The sequence below is a fragment of the Anomaloglossus baeobatrachus genome, chromosome 2 (assembly GCF_048569485.1).
Source record: "Anomaloglossus baeobatrachus isolate aAnoBae1 chromosome 2, aAnoBae1.hap1, whole genome shotgun sequence".
NCBI classification, from domain to species: Eukaryota; Metazoa; Chordata; class Amphibia; order Anura; family Aromobatidae; genus Anomaloglossus; species Anomaloglossus baeobatrachus.
In genome coordinates, this window is record NC_134354.1 from 402,674,588 (window position 1) to 402,698,085 (window position 23,498).

Below are 23,498 nucleotides of genomic sequence, written 5' to 3' on the forward strand. Positions count from 1 at the left end.
ACAAATAGGCAGCTGGGGGTTGGGGGCAGCCCGTACCTGCCTGCTGTACCCGGCTAGCATACAAAAATATGGCGAAGCCCATGTCATTTTTTTTTTTCTTTTTGGGCAAAAAACTGCATACAGTCCTGGATGGAGGATGCTGAGCCTTGTAGTTCTGCAGCTGCTGTCTGCTCTCCTGCATACACTAGTGAATGGAGGACGCTGAGCCTTGTAGTTCTGCAGCTGCTGTCTGCTCTCCTGCATACAATGAACATTTTGAAGAAGGAAATAACATCAGACCTTTTTTTTTTTTTTCATCAACAATCTTTCATGGCATTGTGCACTGATTAAAAACGCAGTGAGCAAAAACGCAGCAAAAAAACGCACCAAATCGCGGCAAAAACGCATGCGGGTGTGTTTTTTTGAGACAAAAACGCACATAAAAATGCAGCGTGAAAAAAACGCCTAGTGCGCACATACCCTTAGTAATGCTTTTACTTTTGATCTTGAACATCTTGATGCTTTCTGATGTTTTCATCTTTATTGCAGACTATTCCTGTGTGGGAGAACAAGCCATGTGGTTCATCTCGTAGCCTTGTAAGGAAAATTGGATCTCACCTGCCCCTGAAGCCATGTACAAGAGCTCACTTTGAGGTACTGCTTGGACTGTTGTGTTGTGTGTTTTTTTTTTTTTTTTTTTTTTACTCCATATGTCATCCTATTTTCACATAGTCATATGAAGAAGTTTGGGCACCCCTATAAATGTTAACCTTTTTTCTTTATAACAATTTGGGTTTTTGCAACAGCTATTTCAGTTTCATATATCTAATAACTGATGGACTGAGTAATATTTCTGGATTGAAATGAGGTTTATTGTACTAACAGAAAATGTGCAATCCGCATTTAAACAAAATTTGATCGGTGCAAAAGTATGGGCACCTCAACATAAAAGTAACATTAATATTTGCTTCCTGTAGCTTTTAATGAGTTCCTGGATCCTGGATGAAGGTATATTTGGCCATTCCTGTTTACAAAACAATTCCAGGTCAGTTAAGTTTGATGGTCGCCGAGCATGGACAGCACGCTTCCAATCATCCCACAGATTTTCAATGATATTCAGGTCTGGGGACTGGGATGGCCATTCCAGAACATTGTAATTGTTCCTCTGCATGAATGCCTGAGTAGATTTCGAGAGTTGTTTTGGATCATTGTCTTGCTGAAATATCCATCACCTGCATAACCTTAACTTTGTCACTGATTATTGTCAAGAATCTGCTGATATTGAGTTGAGTCCATGCGACCCTCAACTTTAACAAGATTCCCGGTGCCGGCATTGGCTACACAGCCCCAAAGCATGATGGAACCTCCACCAAATTTTACTGTGGGTTTCAAGTGCTTTTCTTGGAATGCCGTGTTTTTTTGCCTCCATGCATAACCCCTTTTTGTATGACCAAACTACTCATTGTTTCATCAGTCCACAGGACCTTCTTCCAAAATGTAACTGGCTTGTCCAAATGTGCTTTTGCATACCTCAGGCGACTGTTTGTGGCGTGCTTGCAGAAACTGCTTTTTTCGCATCACTTTCCCATACAGCTTCTCCTTGTGCAAAGTGCGCTCTATTGTTGACCGATGCACATTGACACCATCTGCAGCAAGATGATGCTGCAGGTCTTTGGAGGTGGTCTGTCGATAGTCCCTGACTGTTCTCACCATTCTTCTTTTCTGCCTTTCTGATATTTTTCTTGGCCTGCCACTTCTGGGCTTAACAAGAACTGTACCTATGTTCTTCCATTTCCTTACTATGTTCCTCACAGTGGAAACTGACAGTTTAAATCTCTGAGGCAACTTTTTGTATCCTTCCCCTGAACAGCTATGTTGAATAATCTTTGTTTTCAGATCATTTGAGAGTTGTTTGGAGGAGCCCATGATGCCACTCTTCATAGGAGATTCAAATAGGAGAACAACTTGCAAGTGGCCACCTTAAATATTTTTTCTCATGATTGGATACACCTGCCTATGAAGTTCAAAGCTCATTGAAGTTACTAATCCAATTTAGTGCTTCAGTAAGTCAGTAAAAAGTAGTTAGGAGTGTTCAAGAAATTGATAAGGGTGCCCATACTTTTGCACCGGTCAAATTTTGTTTAAATGCAGATTGCACATTTTCTGTTAGTACAATAAACCTCATTTCAATCCAGAAATACTACTCAGTCCATCAGTTATTAGATATATGAAACTGAAATAGCTGTTGCAAAAACCCAAATTGTTATAAAGAAAAAAGGTTAACATTAATAGGGGTGCCCAAACTTTTTCATATGACTGTATATGATACAAAAAAAGGAAATTTCCAAGTATCTCTTGTCATGATTGAGCAAATTGGGTCCACAAACCATACCTGAGTGGGCCATGTCCTCGTTTTTTTGTTGTTTTTTTTTTTTTTTTGTTTTTGTTTTTTTGTAGTCTAATTATCCTATAAAAAAAAGTCAGTGAATTGCCCCAGAAAATAAATGTTATGTGTTCATCTGTTGTCTGCTTTTCCCCTAGACAACACATTCATGACAAACAGTAGCATCTGAATAAGCCATTAAATGCACTCTGTGAGCACAGGATGACTGTTCACACACAGTACAGGCCTGTATCATGGTGCGGCAAATCATTTACACACATCTTCTCACTTGCTTGTTTTCTCCTCTTCTGTAATTGACAGCTTTGACTTCGTAGCACAAGAGAACGGCAAAGACAGATGGAAAACAAGAATTTCGCAAGGTGTAGTTAACCCCTTCACGACCATGGACGGATATATCCGTCAGTGTGTCCCGTTAAGCCCTGCCCCCTGCTGCGGCCAGGCGGCGTTGATCAGCACACATATCAGTTGTTTTCAACAGCTGACATGTGTGCCTGCATGTTACGAGTGGAATCGCATTCCACCCGTAACATTAACCCCTTACATCTCGCTGCCAAAGTCTGGCAGCGAGTTGTATATACGCGCGGTGAAGATTTTCACTTACCACCGCCCCCACCGGAAGTCACGTGAGTGATCACGTGACTTTCGGTGGTTGCCATCGTAGCACAGCACATGACGCCTGGAGCTATGACGTTTCACTTTCGTTTTCCCTCGGCCCGGAGCAGAGAGAAACAGGAAGTGACTGTATCTGTTGTTTACAGCTGTGTAGCTGTGATCAGCAGATAGATAAGAGCGATCGAATTGCTGATCGCTATAGCCCCCTAGGGGGACTAGTAAACTAAGTATCGCCGCGTTCAGAAATGCCCGATTTATCAAAATATAAAATCAATTAATCTGATTGGAATTTTTTTTGCCACTACGCCGTTTACCAAACGCCAAAATTACGTTTTTTGGTCGCCGCAAGTTTTACGCAAAATGCAATAACAGGCAATCAAAACGTAGCATCTGCGCAAAAATGGTACCATTAGAAACATCAGCTCGAGACGCAAAAAATAAGCTGTCACTGAGCCATAGATCCCAAAAAATAGAACTCTACGGGTTTCGGAATTTTTTAACCCCTTAGATACAGGTAAACCTATACATGTTTGGTGTCTACAAACTCGCACCGACCTCAGGCATCACACCCACACATCAGTTTTACCATATAGTAAACACCGTGAATAAAAAATCCCAAAAACTATTGTGCCATCACACTTTTTTTGCAGTTTTTCTACACTTGGAATTTTTTTGCTGTTTTCCAGTACACTATATGGTAAAGCTTATGGTTTCATTTAAAAGTACAACTCGTCCTGCAAAAAACAAGCCCTCATATGGCAAGATTGACAGAAAAATAAAAAAAAGTTATGGCTCTCGGAAGGGGAGCAAAAAACAAAAACGGAAAGTGCCCCGGGGCTGAAATGGTTACATATTTTCCGCCGCCATCATCCACAAGCACCAGTACTTCATTTCAACAGTCATTCTATACTGACAGACTGCCTATAAGGGATTGCTGTGATTTTTCCTTGGTAGAAGCTATATACTTAGTGATTGGGCTGCAGACAGTGCATTTCTATGTTGGTCCACAATCCCAGAACTGCCCCATCTTTTGCCGCCACAACATTCATTTTGTTCTACCTAAAACCAGTCTTATTTTTCCCTTGCAGGCTCTCCCAGGTTCTGACGTTTATTTCACTGACGCACCAATGGTACCTACCCTAGCTGACATTAAGTGGATAGCCGCAGATGATGACGAAACATATGCAAGAGTTAGGTATTTATTAGCTTTTCATGTCAGTTTTATTGACAGTCAGCATTATTTTACTTTATAGAGCTCATACCACTTGTTTGTGTACTATGGCCATGGCAACACATCATGTCAGGAATTCACATCTTGGGAGCAGGATCCAATGGGTTTAATGTTCAGCATCCCTACGCGGTCTGTTTTATACAGCTATATAAAGACCCAGTCACACACAACGACTTACCAGCGATCCCGACAACGATACGACCTGATAAGGATCGCTGGGAGGTAGCTGGTGAGATGTCACACAGTCAGACCTTACCAACGACGCAGTAACGATGAGCGACCTGTATAACGATCTCGGCAGATCGTTATATATGTACTAGAAGGTGGCCCGATTCTATGCATCGGGTATTCTAGAATTTACGTATTGTGTAGTTCATGTATGATTTTTGTTATATATATATATATAGATAGATGTTGTGTGTAGTTACCAAGTGTTTGTGTAGGGGCTGTACATGTTCTGGGTGTTGTCTGGGTGTGACGGGGGGTGAGAGCGGTGTTGTATGTGTGTTGCGTGTGTTGCGTTGTTTGAGGAGCGCTGTGTGTCTGTAGCGTTGTGTGTTGCGCGGTTTGTGTGTGTGTGTGGTGTGTTTTGGGGGAGGTATGTTTTGTGCAATGTGTGTGTTGTGCGGTATGTGCGTATATTTGTGTGTGCCGCGGTGTTTGTGTGTTGGGTGTTGTGTGTGTGTGTGTGTGTGTGTGTGTGTGTGCAGCGTTGTCTGTGTAGGGCAGTTGTTTGTGGTTCCCAGTGTGTGTGTGGTGTGTTGTGCAGTGCGCGCGCGTGTGTGTGTGTGTGTTGGGGGGAGGTGCGCACTCCCAAACATGCTCCATTCCCCCATGCAGCGCACTCCCCATCGTGCTCCATCCCCCATGCAGCGCACTCCCCATCGTGCTCCATATCCCATGCTGCGCACTCCCAAACGTGCTCCATCTCCCATGCTGCGCACTCCCCATCGTGCTCCATCCCCCATGCAGCGCACTCCCCATCGTGCTCCATCCCCCATGCAGCGCACTCCCCATCGTGCTCCATCTCCCATGCTGCGCACTCCCAAACGTGGTCCATCCGCCATGCTGCGCACTCCCAAACGTGGTCCATCCGCCATGCTGCGCACTCCCAAACGTGGTCCATCCGCCATGCTGCGCACTCCCAAACGTGGTCCATCCGCCATGCTGCGCACTCCCAAACGTGGTCCATCCGCCATGCTGCGCACTCCCAAACGTGGTCCATCCGCCATGCTGCGCACTCCCAAACGTGGTCCATCCGCCATGCTGCGCACTCCCAAACGTGGTCCATCCGCCATGCTGCGCACTCCCAAACGTGGTCCATCCGCCATGCTGCGCACTCCCAAACGTGGTCCATCCGCCATGCTGCGCACTCCCAAACGTGGTCCATCCGCCATGCTGCGCACTCCCCATCGTGCTCCATCCGCCATGCTGCGCACTCCCAAACGTGCTCCATCCGCCATGCTGCGCACTCCCAAACGTGCTCCATCCGCCATGCTGCGCACTCCCAAACGTGCTCCATCCGCCATGCTGCGCACTCCCAAACGTGGTCCATCCGCTATGCTGCGCACTCCCAAACGTGGTCCATCCGCCATGCTGCGCACTCCCAAACGTGGTCCATCCGCCATGCTGCGCACTCCCAAACGTGGTCCATCCGCCATGCTGCGCACTCCCAAACGTGGTCCATCCGCCATGCTGCGCACTCCCAAACGTGGTCCATCCGCCATGCTGCGCACTCCCAAACGTGGTCCATCCGCCATGCTGCGCACTCCCAAACGTGGTCCATCCGCCATGCTGCGCACTCCCAAACGTGGTCCATCCGCCATGCTGCGCACTCCCAAACGTGGTCCATCCGCCATGCTGCGCACTCCCAAACGTGGTCCATCCGCCATGCTGCGCACTCCCAAACGTGGTCCATAGCCATGCTGCGCACTCCCAAACGTGGTCCATCCGCCATGCTGCGCACTCCCAAACGTGGTCCATCCGCCATGCTGCGCACTCCCAAACGTGGTCCATCCGCCATGCTGCGCACTCCCAAACGTGGTCCATCCGCCATGCTGCGCACTCCCAAACGTGGTCCATCCGCCATGCTGCGCACTCCCAAACGTGGTCCATCCGCCATGCTGCGCACTCCCAAACGTGGTCCATCCGCCATGCTGCGCACTCCCAAACGTGGTCCATCCGCCATGCTGCGCACTCCCAAACGTGGTCCATCCGCCATGCTGCGCACTCCCAAACGTGGTCCATCCGCCATGCTGCGCACTCCCAAACGTGGTCCATCCGCCATGCTGCGCACTCCCAAACGTGGTCCATCCGCCATGCTGCGCACTCCCAAACGTGGTCCATCCGCCATGCTGCGCACCCCCCAAACGTGCTCCATCCGCCATGCTGCGCACCCCCCATCGTGCTCCATCCCCCATGCTGCACCAGCATCAGCCTCTCTGCCCGCAGCATCAGCCTCTCTGCCCGCAGCATCAGCCTCTCTGCCCGCAGCATCAGCCTCTCTGCCCGCAGCATCAGCCTCTCTGCCCGCAGCATCAGCCTCTCTGCCCGCAGCATCAGCCTCTCTGCCCGCAGCATCAGCCTCTCTGCCCGCAGCATCAGCCTCTCTGCCCCCAGCATCAGCCTCTCTGCCCCCAGCATCAGCCTCTCTGCCCCCAGCATCAGCCTCTCTGCCCCCAGCATCAGCCTCTCTGCCCCCAGCATCAGCCTCTCTGCCCCCAGCATCAGCCTCTCTGCCCCCAGCATCAGCCTCTCTGCCCCCAGCATCAGCCTCTCTGCCCCCAGCATCAGCCTCTCTGCCCCCAGCATCAGCCTCTCTGCCCCCAGCATCAGCCTCTCTGCCCCCAGCATCAGCCTCTCTGCCCCCAGCATCAGCCTCTCTGCCCCCAGCATCAGCCTCTCTGCCCCCAGCATCAGCCTCTCTGCCCCCAGCATCAGCCTCTCTGCCCCCAGCATCAGCCTCTCTGCCCCCAGCATCAGCCTCTCTGCCCCCAGCATCAGCCTCTCTGCCCCCAGCATCAGCCTCTCTGCCCCCAGCATCAGCCTCTCTGCCCCCAGCATCAGCCTCTCTGCCCCCAGCATCAGCCTCTCTGCCCCCAGCATCAGCCTCTCTGCCCCCAGCATCAGCCTCTCTGCCCCCAGCATCAGCCTCTCTGCCCCCAGCATCAGCCTCTCTGCCCCCAGCATCAGCCTCTCTGCCCCCAGCATCAGCCTCTCTGCCCCCAGCATCAGCCTCTCTGCCCCCAGCCTCAGCCTCTCTGCCCCCAGCCTCAGCCTCTCTGCCCCCAGCCTCAGCCTCTCTGCCCCCAGCCTCAGCCTCTCTGCCCCCAGCCTCAGCCTCTCTGCCCCCAGCCTCAGCCTCTCTGCCCCCAGCCTCAGCCTCTCTGCTCCCAGCCTCAGCCTCTCTGCTCCCAGCCTCAGCCTCTCTGCTCCCAGCCTCAGCCTCTCTGCTCCCAGCCTCAGCCTCTCTGCTCCCAGCCTCAGCCTCTCTGCTCCCAGCCTCAGCCTCTCTGCTCCCAGCCTCAGCCTCTCTGCTCCCAGCCTCAGCCTCTCTGCTCCCAGCCTCAGCCTCTCTGCTCCCAGCCTCAGCCTCTCTCCTCCCAGCCTCAGCCTCTCTCCTCCCAGCCTCAGCCTCTCTCCTCCCAGCCTCAGCCTCTCTCCTCCCAGCCTCAGCCTCTCTCCTCCCAGCCTCAGCCTCTCTCCTCCCAGCCTCAGCCTCTCTCCTCCCAGCCTCAGCCTCTCTCCTCCCAGCCTCAGCCTCTCTCCTCCCAGCCTCAGCCTCTCTCCTCCCAGCCTCAGCCTCTCTCCTCCCAGCCTCAGCCTCTCTCCTCCCAGCCTCAGCCTCTCTCCTCCCAGCCTCAGCCTCTCTCCTCCCAGCCTCAGCCTCTCTCCTCCCAGCCTCAGCCTCTCTCCTCCCAGCCTCAGCCTCTCTCCTCCCAGCCTCAGCCTCTCTCCTCCCAGCCTCAGCCTCTCTCCTCCCAGCCTCAGCCTCTCTCCTCCCAGCCTCAGCCTCTCTCCTCCCAGCCTCAGCCTCTCTCCTCCCAGCCTCAGCCTCTCTCCTCCCAGCCTCAGCCTCTCTCCTCCCAGCCTCAGCCTCTCTCCTCCCAGCCTCAGCCTCTCTCCTCCCAGCCTCAGCCTCTCTCCTCCCAGCCTCAGCCTCTCTCCTCCCAGCCTCAGCCTCTCTCCTCCCAGCCTCAGCCTCTCTCCTCCCAGCCTCAGCCTCTCTCCTCCCAGCCTCAGCCTCTCTCCTCCCAGCCTCAGCCTCTCTGTCCTCCCAGCCTCAGCCTCTCTGTCCTCCCAGCCTCAGCCTCTCTGTCCTCCCAGCCTCAGCCTCTCTGTCCTCCCAGCCTCAGCCTCTCTGTCCTCCCAGCCTCAGCCTCTCTGTCCTCCCAGCCTCAGCCTCTCTGTCCTCCCAGCCTCAGCCTCTCTGTCCTCCCAGCCTCAGCCTCTCTGTCCCCAGCCTCAGCCTCTCTGTCCCCAGCCTCAGCCTCTCTGTCCCCAGCCTCAGCCTCTCTGTCCCCAGCCTCAGCCTCTCTGTCCCCAGCCTCAGCCTCTCTGTCCCCAGCCTCAGCCTCTTCTGTCCCCAGCCTCAGCCTCTTCTGTCCCCAGCCTCCCCATCCCAGCCTTTCCCAGGATCAGCCTCTCTCCTCCCAGCCTCCTCCAGCACGCCGTGCTCCTCTGCCGACACTTACAGATCCGATCACATACACTCACGCACACCCGATCGCATACACTCACGCACACACACATTGACGATATTGCACATACGCGCTCACACTCACAACATCCGGAGATACCACATGCTTCTGGCCATGTGATCCTCCGGCAGGGCCTGGAAGCTCACAGCACAGTATCGCCGCCGAGAAGCAAGCGATATCCCAGGATGTTGTGAGTATGTGGATGTGAGGTGTGTGTGAGAGTGAGTGTGATCTGATGTTTGTGTGTGTGTGTGTGTGTGTGTGTGCTGTTATGTGTGTGCGTGTGTGTATTTCTTTGTCGCTCCATTGGGAGACCCAGACAATTGGGGTGTATAGCTTCTGCCTCCGGAGGCCACACAAAGTATTACACTTAAAAGTGTAAATCCCCTCCCCTTCTGCCTATACACCCCCCGTGCATCACGGGCTCCTCAGTTTTTATGCTTTGTGTTGAAGGAGGCACACATGCACGCAAGCTCCACAATTTAGTCAGCAGCAGCTGCTGACTATATCGGATGGAAGAAAAGAGGGCCCATAACAGGGCCCCCGGCATGCTCCCTTCTCACCCCACTCTGGTCGGCGGTGCTGTTAAGGTTGAGGTACCCATTGCGGGTACAAAGGCTGGAGCCACATGCTGTTTTCCTTTCCCATCCCTTAGGGGCTCTGGGTGAAGTGGGATCCTAACCGGTCACCAGGCACTGGGACCGTGCTCCCTCCGCAGCCCCTGGGTGAATCTGCTGGACAGGAGACCGGGTATCGTCAGGGACAGGCCCTGCTCCTCTGAGGTACTCTGTGTCCCCTTGGGGATGGCGCATAGAGCGCCTGTGTAATGGACGCTGCAGCAGCTGCTGGGTGTGTTTGTGCGCCGGGACTACCGCGCTGACTGTGCTTGTTTGCCGGCCGCGCTTATAACTTTAGTCCCCGGCTTTTGCGGCCTAGTACCGCATACTCCCGCCCCCGGGCCTGCCAGTCAGGGGTAAGGGCGGGACGCTGCACTGGACGTCAGCGCTGAGGGCTGGAGCATACTTAGTATCCTCCTCCCCCCTCACTGAGCACCGTGGGGCACCAGATTCCCGCACTTTCTGAGGCACGCCCACGGCTCCCTCCTCCTCTCAGAACGCTGGCAGCCATTCCTATCAGCACTTCTGACGCTGGAGAACTTCAGAGGGGAGACATCACCGAGCTCCACAGCTCTGGGAGGCCCAGGCAGGGAATCTGGTGGTCACACAACCGCTGAGGGCGGTCGGTAAGCCGCACCTGTTACTAGGTGCTGGCCCCCCTGGGTGCCGAAGTGTATATTTATATGCTTATATTGTATACATTTACTCTGTACGGCCGCACTATTTGCTTTTGGCTATATACCCTCTCTGATTGCTCTAAGAGGAGACAACAGCATGTCGTCCGCAAAAAGCAAGGGTGCCAAGGCACAGGCTTACTTTGCAACCTGTACCTCATGTGCGGCTATGCTACCTGCAGGTTCCACCTACCCTCATTGTGTGCAATGCTCGGCCCTTGTGACACTCACTCAGCCGGAGCCTCTGCCACTGGTGGGACCCTCGGCCCAGGTGGAACCACCTGCTGCCACTGTCCAGGTGACAGGGACAGAGTTTGCAGTATTCGCTGACAAACTTTCTGAGTCTATGGATAAATGGTCTGCTAAGATACTAGAAGCTTTGCAGTCCAGACCGGTAACACAGGCCCCGGGCACTGTTGAATCATTGCCCCCAGGCCCCCCTCGGTTGGAGCAGCAAAGTGCTCCTGGGGCGACTCATAGGTTCCACGGTGAGGACTCTGACACGGACCGCAGTCCCAGACCGGCTAAGCGGGCTCGCTGGGAGCTTCCCTCGACTTCATCACACTGTTCAGGGTCTCAGCATGAGGACTCTCTGGAGGATGAAGCGGAGGTGGCAGATCAGGGCTCTGATCCTGGCGCCGCTCTCAACCTTGATACACCTGAAGGGGACACCATAGTAAACAACATTATAGCGTCCATCAATCAGGTGTTGGATCTTTCTCCTCCAGCTCCTCCGATTTGAGGAGTCAGCTTCTCAGCAGGAGAAATCCCATTTTAGGTTTCCCAAACGTACACGGAGTGCGTTTCTTGATCACTCCGACTTCAGGGATACAGTCCAGAAACACCGAGCTTTTCCAGATAAGCGCTTTACTAAGCGCCTTAATGACACACGTTATCCCTTCCCCCCCCTGACGTAGTCAAGGGTTGGGCTCAGTGTCCCAAGGTGGATCCTCCAGTCTCTAGACTGGCGGCTAGATCCATAGTTGCAGTGGCCGATGGTGCATCACTCAAGGATGCCACTGACAGGCAGATAGAGCTCCTGATGAAATCCATCTATGAAGCTATCGGCGCGTCCTTTGCTCCGGCATTCGCAGCCGTATGGGCACTCCAAGCTATCTCAGCTTGTCAGTCTGAGATTAATGCAGTCACACGTGCCTCTACTCCGCAGGTTGTGTCCTTAACCTCTCAGGCGTCGGCGTTTGCGTCCTACGCCATGAATGCTGTCCTGGACTCTGCGAGCCGTACGGCGGTAGCATCCGCCAATTCGGTGGCAGTCCGCAGGGCCATGTGGCTACGTGAATGGAAGGCAGACTCTGCTTCCAAAAAGTTCTTAACCGGTTTGCCATTTTCTGGCGACCGCCTGTTTGGCGAGCAATTAGATGAAATCATTAAACAATCCAAGGGAAAGGACTCATCCTTACCCCAGTCCAAACCAAACAGACCTCAACAACGGAAGGTACAATCGAGGTTTCGGTCCTTTCGGCCCTCAGCCAGGTCTCAATTCTCCTCGTCCAACAGGCCACAGAAGGGTCAGAGGAACTCTGATTCATGGCGGTCTAAGTCACGTCCTAAAAAGACCGCCGGAGGAACCGCTCCCAAAGCGGCCTCCTCATGACTTTCGGCCTCCCCAAACCGCATCCTCGGTCGGTGGCAGGCTCTCCCGCTTTTGCGACGCCTGGTTGCCACATGTCCAAGACCGATGGGTGAGAGACATTCTGTCTCACGGTTACAGGATAGAGTTCAGCTCTCGTCCCCCGACTCGTTTCTTCAGAACATCTCCGCCCCCCGAGCGAGCCGATGCTCTTCTTCAGGCGGTGAGCACTCTGAAGGCAGAAGGAGTGGTGATCCCTGTTCCCCTTCAGCAATGGGGTCACGGTTTTTACTCCAACTTGTTTGTGGTACCAAAAAAGGACGGATCTTTCCGTCCCGTTCTGGACCTCAAACTGCTCAACAGACACGTGAAAACCAGGCGGTTCCAGATGGAATCTCTCCGCTCCGTCATCGCCTCGATGTCCCAAGGAGACTTCCTAGCATCAATCGACATCAGGGATGCTTATTTCCACGTGCCGATTGCACCAGAGCATCAGCGTTTCCTGCGTTTCGCCATCGGGGACGAACACCTTCAGTTCGTGGCACTGCCTTTCGGCCTGGCGACAGCCCCACGGGTCTTCACCAAGGTCATGGCAACAGTGGTAGCAGTCCTACACTCTCAGGGACACTCGGTGATCCCTTACTTAGACGATCTCCTTGTCAAGGCCCCCTCTCGGGTGGCATGCCAACACAGCCTGAACATTGCTCTGGAGACTCTCCAGAGATTCGGGTGGATCATCAATTTCCCAAAGTCAAAATTGACACCGACCCAATCGCTGACATATCTCGGGATGGAGTTTCATACTCTCTCAGCGATAGTGAAACTTCCGCTGGACAAACAGCGTTCACTACGGACAGGGGTGCAATCTCTCCTTCGAGCCCAGTCGCACCCCTTGAGGCGCCTCATGCACTTCCTAGGGAAGATGGTGGCAGCAATGGAGGCAGTTCCATTTGCGCAGTTTCATCTGCGTCCACTTCAATGGGACATTCTCCGCAAATGGGACAGGAAGTCGACGTCCCTCGACAGGAACGTCTCCCTTTCTCGGGCAGCCAAGGCCTCCCTTCAGTGGTGGCTTCTTCCCACTTCTTTGTCGAAGGGGAAATCATTCCTGCCCCCATCCTGGGCTGTGGTCACGACGGACGCTAGTCTGTCAGGGTGGGGAGCGGTCTTCCTCCACCACAGGGCTCAGGGTACCTGGACTCAGCCAGAGTCCTCCCTTCAGATCAATGTTCTGGAGATAAGGGCAGTGTATCTAGCCCTAAAGGCGTTCCAGCCGTGGCTGGAAGGCAGGCAGATCCGAATTCAGTCGGACAACGCCACGGCGGTGGCATACATCAACCACCAAGGCGGCACACGCAGTCGGCAAGCCTTTCAGGAAGTTCGGCGGATTCTGCTGTGGGTGGAAGCCACAGCCTCCACCATCTCCGCAGTTCACATCCCGGGCGTAGAAAACTGGGAAGCAGACTTTCTCAGTCGCCAGGGCATGGACGCAGGGGAATGGTCTCTTCACCCGGACGTGTTTCAAGAGATCTGTTGCCGCTGGGGGAAGCCGGACGTCGACCTAATGGCGTCCCGGCACAACAACAAGGTCCCGGCATTCATGGCACGGTCTCAAGATCACACAGCTCTGGCGGCAGACGCATTAGTTCAGGATTGGTCGCAGTTTCGACTGCCTTATGTATTTCCTCCTCTGGCACTGCTGCCCAGAGTGTTACGCAAGATCAGGTCCGACTGCCGCCGCGCCATCCTCATCGCCCCAGACTGGCCGAGGAGGTCGTGGTACCCGGATCTGTGGCATCTCACGGTGGGTCAACCGTGGGCACTACCAGACCGACCAGACTTACTGTCTCAAGGGCCATTTTTCCATCTGAATTCTGCGGCCCTCAACCTGACTGTGTGGCCATTGAGTCCTGGATCCTAGCGTCTTCAGGGTTATCTCAAGAGGTCATTGCCACTATGAGACAGGCCAGGAAACCAACGTCCGCCAAGATCTACCAAAGGACGTGGAGGATCTTCTTATCCTGGTGCTCTGATCAGGGTTTTACTCCCTGGCCATTTGCCTTGCCCACTTTTCTGTCCTTCCTTCAATCCGGAATGGAAAAGGGTTTGTCTCTCGGCTCTCTTAAGGGACAAGTCTCGGCGCTCTCTGTGTTTTTTCAAAAGCGTCTAGCCAGGCTTCCACAGGTACGCACGTTCCTGCAGGGGGTTTGCCACATAGTCCCCCCCTTACAAGCGTCCGCTAGAACCCTGGGATCTGAACAGGGTGCTAACGGCTCTTCAGAAACCACCTTTCGAGCCAATGAGATATTTCTCTTTCACGCCTTTCGCAGAAGGTGGTCTTCCTAGTGGCAGTCACATCACTTCGGAGAGTGTCTGAGCTAGCTGCTCTGTCATGCAAAGCCCCCTTCCTGGTGTTTCACCAGGATAAGGTGGTTCTGCGTCCGGTTCCGGAATTTCTCCCTAAGGTGGTATCCCCTTTTCATCTCAATCAGGATATCTCCTTACCTTCTTTTTGCCCTCATCCAGTTCACCAATGTGAAAAGGATTTGCACTTGTTAGATCTTGTGAGAGCACTCAGGCTCTACATTTCTCGTACGGCGCCCCTGCGCCGCTCGGATGCGCTCTTTGTCCTTGTCGCTGGCCAGCGTAAAGGGTCGCAGGCTTCCAAGTCAACCTTGGCTCGGTGGATCAAGGAACCAATTCTTGAAGCCTACCGTTCTTCTGGGCTTCCGGTTCCTTCAGGGCTGAAAGCCCATTCTACCAGAGCCGTGGGTGCGTCCTGGGCATTGCGGCACCAGGCTACGGCTCAGCAGGTGTGTCAGGTGGCTACCTGGTCGAGTCTGCACACTTTCACGAAACACTATCAGGTGCATACCTACGCTTCGGCAGATGCCAGCCTAGGTAGGCGAGTCCTTCAGGCGGCGGTTGCCCACCTGTAGGAAGGGGCCGTTTTACGGCTCTATTACCGAGGTATTCTTTACCCACCCAGGGGCTGCTTTTGGACGTCCCAATTGTCTGGGTCTCCCAATGGAGCGACAAAGAAGAAGGGAATTTTGTTTACTTACCGTAAATTCCTTTTCTTCTAGCTCCTATTGGGAGACCCAACACCCGCCCCTGTTCCCTTCGGGCTGTTGTTCTTTTGTGTACACATGTTGTTCATGTTGAATTGTTCTGGGTTCATGGTTTTCAGTTCTCCAAACATCCTTCGGATTGAATTTACCTTAGACCAATTTATAAGTTTCCTCCTTCCTGCTTTTGCACCAAAACTGAGGAGCCCGTGATGCACGGGGGGGTGTATAGGCAGAGGGGAGGGGTTTACACTTTTAAGTGTAATACTTTGTGTGGCCTCCGGAGGCAGAAGCTATACACCCCAATTGTCTGGGTCTCCCAATAGGAGCTAGAAGAAAAGGAATTTACGGTAAGTAAACAAAATTCCCTTCTTTCCGCCGCTGCAGGACCTTGATGCGCTGGTAACTATGCTACCATGGTTACCAGCATATCTCGTCCCCCGCTCGCACGGGAGCCCACACCAGCATATGCCGGCCAGCCCCAGCAATGCGAGGGTATGTGTCGGCTGGTTTGGCGGCGTACGCTGATGTGGGCTCCCAGGGGTACAGTACTCACCTGGTAGTCGTGGCTCCGTGACCGTGTCGGTTCGGGGAATGCGTGGGGGGGGCGGGGCCAGAGCTAGCGTGCATTGCGTGAGGGGGGCGTGGCCGAGTTGCCAATGCCTGCAGAGTGCCGGGGCGAGAGGCTTATCTGGGGGGGCGGAGCCTGGGCGAGCGGCCGGCCAATCCATGTGGGGGCGCAGCCTCGGCGAGCGGCCAATCCGTGCGGAGGGGCGGGGCCATGGCGAGCCCAGCGGCCAATCAGCTTTGTGTCACCATAAGGACACAATTTTGGAGCAAGACAGACAGACAGAATAAGGCAATTATATATATATAGATAACGACCCTGTTAGGAGGTTCTTGGTAGGCGTTAAACACAGCGCTGTGTCCTGCCCAGCAGGACATCGCCTTTGAAGAAAATGGTCCAGACCATTCTGCATTGACTAGCGATTTCACAATAGGGGCCTGATTGCTGGTAGGTGTCACACATAACGAGATCGCTAACGGGATCGCTACTGCGTCACAGAAACGGTGACTCAGCAACAATCTCGTTGTGTGTAACGGGGCCTTAAGGCCCCGTCACACACGACTTACCAGCGATCTTACCAGCGATCCCGAAAACGATGCGACCTGATAGGGATCGCTGGGAGGTTGCAGGTGAGATGTCACACAGTCAGACCTTACCAGCGATGCAGGAACAATACAGGCAGTAGCGACCTGTATAACGATCTCAGCAGTCACTGTGACCCTGTCACACAGTGTCAAACACAGCGATGCGTCCTGCCCAGCAGGACATCGCATTTGAAGAAAATGGCCTGGACTGTTCTGCAATGACCAGAGATCTCACAGCAGGGGCCTGATCGCTGGTAGGTGTCACACATAACGAGATCGCTGCTGCGTCACAGAAACCGTGACTCAGCAGCGATCTCGCTAGTGATCTCGTTATGTGTGACGGTACCTTTTAAGAAGTGCCATAAATGCGCAATGCTAGAAGGAGTTAATCATCTCTGCAGATAAAGCATTTGAGGACACTGGAGATTTGGTGCTTGTGGTCTCACTCTGCACTGCACACATATAATCACTCCTGGGACTGGTATACTTCTTCCCAGGCTTATCTCACTGGTCCCTCTGCAGTCCTGATCTAACTCTGAGCCAGCACAGTCTTTGTAGTTGTCTACATTGCAGGTTTCCATGAATTCATTAGTTATCCTCCCACTTCCAAGTAATATCCTCGCATTGCTTTTAGCTTCTTGTTTACTGCTCTGTCTGTTGCTTACAGTTAGTTGAGGGTGCATTATAATAAATGATGTATGATCCAGTAAGGAGTGATTGTCTCCAGCTCTGGCAGTGATATAATGTAGGCTGGCTTCTGTGGTTGGAGGTATTCTTCAGTTCTATGCTACATATTTTGTTATGGCTTCTCTCTTTCAGGAGCGACACAAGGCCACTGAAGCACAAGTGGAGGCCAAGTCCTCTATTAGTGATGCAGAGAAATTCATCTGTCCCCAACCTAAAGATGAAAGAAGAAAAAATGTTTTGTTTAAAGAAACCAGGCATGTCCTTAAACAGGTCCACGGACTTACAAGATGAACTAAGTCTCCTCAGAAGCCAGATTGCTAGAATAGTTGCCACAGACACAGGTACTCTACAGCCATCAATAGATTTGCTTTTGTGCTTTAAATATTCCTTTCCTTGAAGGGGTTGTTATAAGATTGTAGGTTATCACCTGTCCACATAAGCTGTAGTCTTGCGTTATTTAACCCCTTCTGCCCCCGGGCACTTTCCGTTTTTGCGTTTTTGTTTTTTGCTCCTTTTCTTCCAAGAGCCGTAACTTTTTTATTATTCCGTCAATCTTGCCATATGAGGGCTTGTTTTTTGCGGGACGAGTTGTACTTTTAAATGAAATCATAAGTTTTACCATATAGTGTACTGGAAAACGGCAAAAAAATTCCAAGTGCGGAAAAATTGCAAAAAAAGTGGGATCGTACAATAGTTTTTGGGATATTTTATTCACGGTGTTCACTATATGGTAAAACTGATGTGTGGGTGTGATGCCTCAGGTCGGTGCGAGTTTGTAGACACCAAACATGTATAGGTTTACTTGTATCTAAGGGGTTAAAAAAAATTCACAAGTTTGTCCAATAAAAGTGGCGCACGTTTTGCGCCATTTTCCGAAACACGTAGAGTTCTTATTTTTTGGGATCTATGGCTCAGTGATGGCTTATTTTTTGCGTCTCGAGCTGACGTTTATAATGGTACCATTTTTGCGCAGATGCTACGTTTTGATCGCCTGTTATTGCATTTTGCGCAAAACTTGCGGCGACCAAAAAACGTAATTTTGGCGTTTGGAATTTTTTTGCCACTACGCCGTTTACCAATCAGAATAATTGATTTTATATTTTGATAGATCGGGCATTTCTGAACGCGGCGATACCAAATATGTGTATATTTATTTATTTTTTAACCCTTTAATTTTCAATGGGGGGAAAGGGGGGTGATTTGAACTTTTAGGTTTTTTGTTTTTTTTTTTTTTTATTTTTTAAAACTTTTTTTTTTTTACTTTTTTTTTTTTATTTTACTAGTCCCCCTAGGGGGCTATAGCAATCAGCAATCCGATCGCTGATCGCTATCTGCTGATCACAGCAATACCGCTGTAATCAGCAGATTCACTCACTTTGGTTTTCCCTCTGCTCTCGGCCGAGGGAAAATGAAAGTGAAAGATCATAGCAGCAGGCGTCATCACATGACCCTGTGCTACGATGGCAACCACCGATAGTCACGTGATAACACACGTGACTTCCGGTGGGGGCGGCGGTAAGTAACAAACATGGCCGCGCGCATTTAAATCTTGCTGCCAGACTTTGGCAGCAAGATTTAAGGGGTTAATGGCCGCGGGTGGAAGCGATTCCACCCGCGGCTAGCAGGCACACATGTCAGCTGTTGAAAACAGCTGATGTGTGCCGATCCACGCCGCCTGCCCGGCAGGGGGCGGGGCTTAACGGGACACGATCCTGGACGGATAGATCCGTCCAAGGTCGTGAAGGGGTTAAAGTCCCCTGCTCCCATTCTTATGCTCCCCCTTCTGGCGGCCTCAAGCTATGTGCGCACTAGAAAACTGATTTTTCTCAAGAAAATTTCTTGAGAAACTTCTGGGAGTTGAAAATTACCGCACCTGCAGTAAAAAACTGCGGTAAAACCGCATGCGTTTTTGCCGCGGTTTTTCCGCAGGTTGGTCCCTGAGGGTTTTTTATGCTGAACTGCAATAAATAATATAGATAATAGATAGATAATCGATAGACGGATAGAGGGAAAGATGGATAGATGAATAGATAGATGAGACCTATATAATGTCCCACCCCCCTGCATTTTCTAAGCTGGCACCCTTTAGTGACTTTCATGTGGCACTAAAGGGTGCCTAGCCTTGTATTTAGCCAAAAAATAAATAATTTTAAAAAAAAAATGACGTGAGGTCCCCCCATCTTTTGTAGCCAGCTAGGGTAAAGCAGACGGCTGCAGCCTGCAGACCACAGCTGGCAGCTTCACCTTGGCTGGTAATCCAAAACAGAGGGCACCCCACGCTGTTATTTTACATTAAATAATTTAAAACAAAAAACGTGGGGTCCCCCCCCCCCCATATTGGATCACCAGCCAAGGTAAAGCGGACAGCTGTGGGCTGATATTCTCAGACTAGGGAGGGCCACTGTTATTGGACACTCCCCAGCCTAAAAAATAGCAGGCCGCAGCCGCCCCAGAAGTGGCGCATCCATTAGACATGCCAATCCTGGTGCTTCGCCCCAACTCATCCCGTTGCCCTGGTGCGGTGGCAAACGGGGTAATATATGGGGTTGATGCCAGATGTGTAATGTCACCTGGCATCAAGCCCTGGGGTTAGTGATGTCACGCGTCTATCAGATACCCGACATTACCAACCCAGTCAGTAAGAAATAAAAAATAGACAACAAAAAAAGTTTTATTTGAAAAAACACTCCCCACATTCCCTCTTTCACCAATTGATTGACAAGAACAATCAAATCCGGGTCCGGCGTAATCCAATAAGGGGGGGGGGGTCCCACGACGATCCAGACCATAGTCACTGTCCCAGTAAGTGAAGAACAGAAGGTTCCCCATTGGCTGGGAGAGTAATGCAGTGACCTGAGCGAACATAAATAGGTCAGCCCAGGTCACTGCAGGGGATGCCGAGCGCTGCCATCAGGAGGTTAGATGAGATCATTACCTGCTGTGATGATCTCCTGCAGTCCTGCCATCAGCGCTGTCACTGACTTCTATGCCCGCCGCGTTGTCAGCAGTATCGCGAGAGCCCGTGACGTCACCGCTAGTGACAGTCTCGAGCCGCAGGCATAGACGGCAGTGACAGCGGTGAGAAAAAGGAGAAGAAGGCAACCGCACATGAATCAAATGCACACCGATAGTAAAAAATATATAATTTGCCTTTATTGTATATCAATATTTAAAACCATTTAAAACCAGAAATACAAAGGTGAACATGCAAACAAGAGGTGAGGTCGGTTCACCCTGGGCAAATAATAAAAATAACAGCATTACATAGGAGATGGTAAAGATAAATACATAAGTAAGAAATAAATAACCAAAGTTTAGATGCTGTAAATGATGCCAAATAGAAATGCTGAAATATACCCAATGTTTGATCTGGACCCACACAAGCAGCAACAACGTCTCTTAGGTAAACGTCTGTAACATATCCCTATAAGATATACAGTCATAGAGAGGGAAAGGGTTACCTACAGATGCATTGGATATAACGATTATATAGAAGGACAATCACAGGACATAAAAGGAAATTCCTGATCTTAAATATCCTAAGCATGTACATAAACCATGGACGTTTGAGCACATATCCATAAACAATACAGAACCTCCTAGGGGGTTTGTTAATAGTGCATGCTGCAGCTGAAGTCTAATGCTCAGGTAAAATGCCAGTTAAACCAATAAGTGCATGCAATCTGATAGTCAAGAGAGACCAGACCAGTAGTGGGGAGTCAAGCATGAATATAGAGCGGCAGTATACCCAGGGTTAGCAGGCCAACGCGTGTCGCCGCCTGAGCGGCTTCCTCAGGGCAAGTGCAGAGGTATACAACAGAACGGCATATAAGTATGCTTGGTAATTAACAAGAGTACACAAACCTGTGAGAGTCAGGGTGTATTATCTGAGCAGCGCCTTGTTAACTCATGCATGGTGGGATGCTACGGCGAGGTGGAGTAGACAAAAAGGCATACATAGCAAAGCACTGTAAAAGGAGAATTGCCATCTGATGCTGCTGTGGTGAGGCGTGACCCTGCATCCATTCTATAGTGGTTAGAGTAGATTTAGAATATATTATATATGCAGTGAGAAGTGTTTTAGAAACCCACATCAGCACAGATCCATATCGGTAAGCCATAGATGAAAAGACATATGTAAAAACGATATGTCAGTTTGATGTTTATCAAAGGTACATAAATGGGCATTTTTTTGACACACATGCATACCTGTGCATGTATCTGCGCATATATACAGGTGCACAGACACATACCCACGTACACACATATCTACACACACGCGCACAGTAGTCACGTGTGTATGATCATGTGTGCACATATACATAAGCCCGGGCTCCATTCATACCTACAGAGAGATGTACCTGAATAATTGTATATATGCACATATAAGCACAGCCTAGAATGAAGGCACCACATTTCATATCAGAACCCACATTTAGCGTTGTATGATGACATTACCCTATAGATCTCATTCCCAGAATCAGCATGTAGGGGTTTGGAAATAAGGTTATCCCAAGGGGTAGTATATCCATTTCTATAAGGTATCAGGGCGGATCACAGAGGGAGTCCCGAAACCATTGTAAAAGTGATGATACGAAAAAATATGATTCTTAATGTTCCATGCTGATCCGCATTGGGAATGAAGAGTAGACAAGTAGCTTCACCTTGACCTCAGATATATGGATATTTCAAATACAGGCGACGGTCCCAATCAACTGTCATGATGTCGAAATATGTGGCAGGAGCCATACAGATACTGCAAGAAAAAAAGGAGGAAATAAAGGAAAAATATATATATATAAAATGGGACCCAGAGTCAGCCCAAAAAGCCGGTAAAGAGTAGCTCCTCGTTCAGACCCATGGGCGTTACTGAGTGTAGATTATAGATCCAACGGGACTCATTTTGCAGTAACCACTTTGAACATGAGCCCCCTCTGGCATTGCCAAAGAATTTTTGCAAGCCAGTGACCCTCGTGGATTGCCATGATGTTTAGACAAAAAATGCGAGGCCACAGAAGTCAAAGTTTTACCTTTACGGATATCAGATGCCGCCAGGTTGATTGTTGAAAAGTGCTTCTGGATGCGTTTGCGGAGCTCTTGAGTAGTTTGTCCGACGTAGACCTTTTCGCAGGGACAGACAATGCAATAAATTACATTCCTGGATTTGCAATTTATGTAGGTCCTAAGGTGATGGTCGGTCGAATCCTGTGGGTTACGAAATGTATCACGTGTCGCATGCATATATTCACATATATTGCATTCCCCACATGGGAAAGAGCCCCTTTAAAGTAATGCCCCGTTGCAATTTGGTAGAGGGTCTGGTAAAATGGCTACGAGTCAGTAGATCTCAAGTTGGGGGCCCGGCGGGCCGTTAAGAGAGGATATGGAGCCACCACCGTAGAGGTCTGTGAGTCAGAGGTGAGGATAGGCCAATGTGTCTGTAGAATGTCCCTTACCTTGTGCCAGCTGTTGTTGTAGTTGGTAATAAATCGAGTATGTTTTTCCTGATTTTTTGGTTTGGCCTGGATCAGAGACACCTGAGTTTCCTTTTTCGCTCTCTGGTGAGCACATGCGATGATCTTGCGTGGATATCCACGCTCCATGAACCTGTATGTAAGTCCACAAGCTTGTTGGTCAAAGTCCGCCATCTCACTACAGTTGCGTCTCACTCGCAAAAATTGTCCCACAGGAATACCTGTCTTGATGTGCTGGGGGTGGAAGCTTGAAAAATGAAGGAGACTGTTGGTTGCCGTCGTCTTTCGGAATAGGGACGTGGATAAACCTTGATCCTTGATGGAGATGACCAAGTCCAAGAAGGTAACCGCTACAGGCGAGATGGTGTGGGAGAGGAAGATATTCAAATTATTTTGATTCAATTCCATGATAAATGCCAAGCATTCTTCCTCTGTACCCTCCCACACAAAGAGAATGTCGTCAATGTAACGGTACCAATGTAGCACCTGTTTTTGAAAAGCCCAAGATTGCGAAACGACAGTGGCCTCCCACCACCCCAAAAAAAGGTTGGCGAAAGATGGTGCGCAGCGTACGCCCATGGCGACCCCGGAGACTTGTTTGTAAAAAGTCCGGTCAAACAAAAAATAATTATGTGTGAGGACAAAGTCCAGGAGGTCAGCCAATAGGGAGTCATGCATACGATCTGAGCCACATTGTTGATCCAAAAAATACAAGACAGCTCTCATACCCTCATCGTGTCCAATGTTGGTATAAAGGGATTCTACGTCACAGGTGACCAAGAGGACACGAGGTCTCAAGGCCACCTGTCTACACAGCTGCACACAATGGGATGTATCCCGTATATATGATGGTAAGCTCGAGACCAAGGGCTGGAGAAAGAAGTCCACATATGTCCCAACCTTTTCGCACAAACCGCCGATGCTCGCCACAATAGGGCGACCAGGAGGTCTCTCCACGGACTTGTGCACCTTGGGTAACATATAAAAGGTTGGAACCACTGGGTTAGTAACCCACATATATTCTTTTTCCTTTACAGAAATAATGCCAAGATGACAGGCGGAGTGCAAGAGATGGTATAACTTGGACGTAAATGCAGAAGTGGGGTCCGACGGTAGTTTGACATAGAAGGTGGTATTGTTAAGTTGTCTATGGGCCTCATCTATGTACATAGATGTAGGCCATAGAACAACATTCCCTCCCTTGTCAGCTTCCTTAATAAGGAAATCCGTGCGGTGTTTCAATTTCTGGATAGCTTGTTTTTCAGCCGCCGTGATGTTAGAGACCGTAGGTGACTTGGATGGAAGCTTG

The 23,498-nt window shown here is 50.7% G+C and overlaps 1 protein-coding gene across 1 annotated transcript in view; it reads left to right on the forward strand.

The window, feature by feature from the left end:
* MTFR1L (mitochondrial fission regulator 1 like) overlaps nt 1-23,498 on the forward strand; it is a 45,408-nt gene that overhangs the window by 8,691 nt on the left and 13,219 nt on the right. The window contains exons 2-4 of the mRNA XM_075336103.1: nt 529-633; nt 4,084-4,190; nt 16,848-17,056. Coding sequence (XP_075192218.1) covers nt 529-633; nt 4,084-4,190; nt 16,848-17,056 — 421 coding nt within the window. The remainder of the gene's footprint in view (nt 1-528; nt 634-4,083; nt 4,191-16,847; nt 17,057-23,498) is intronic.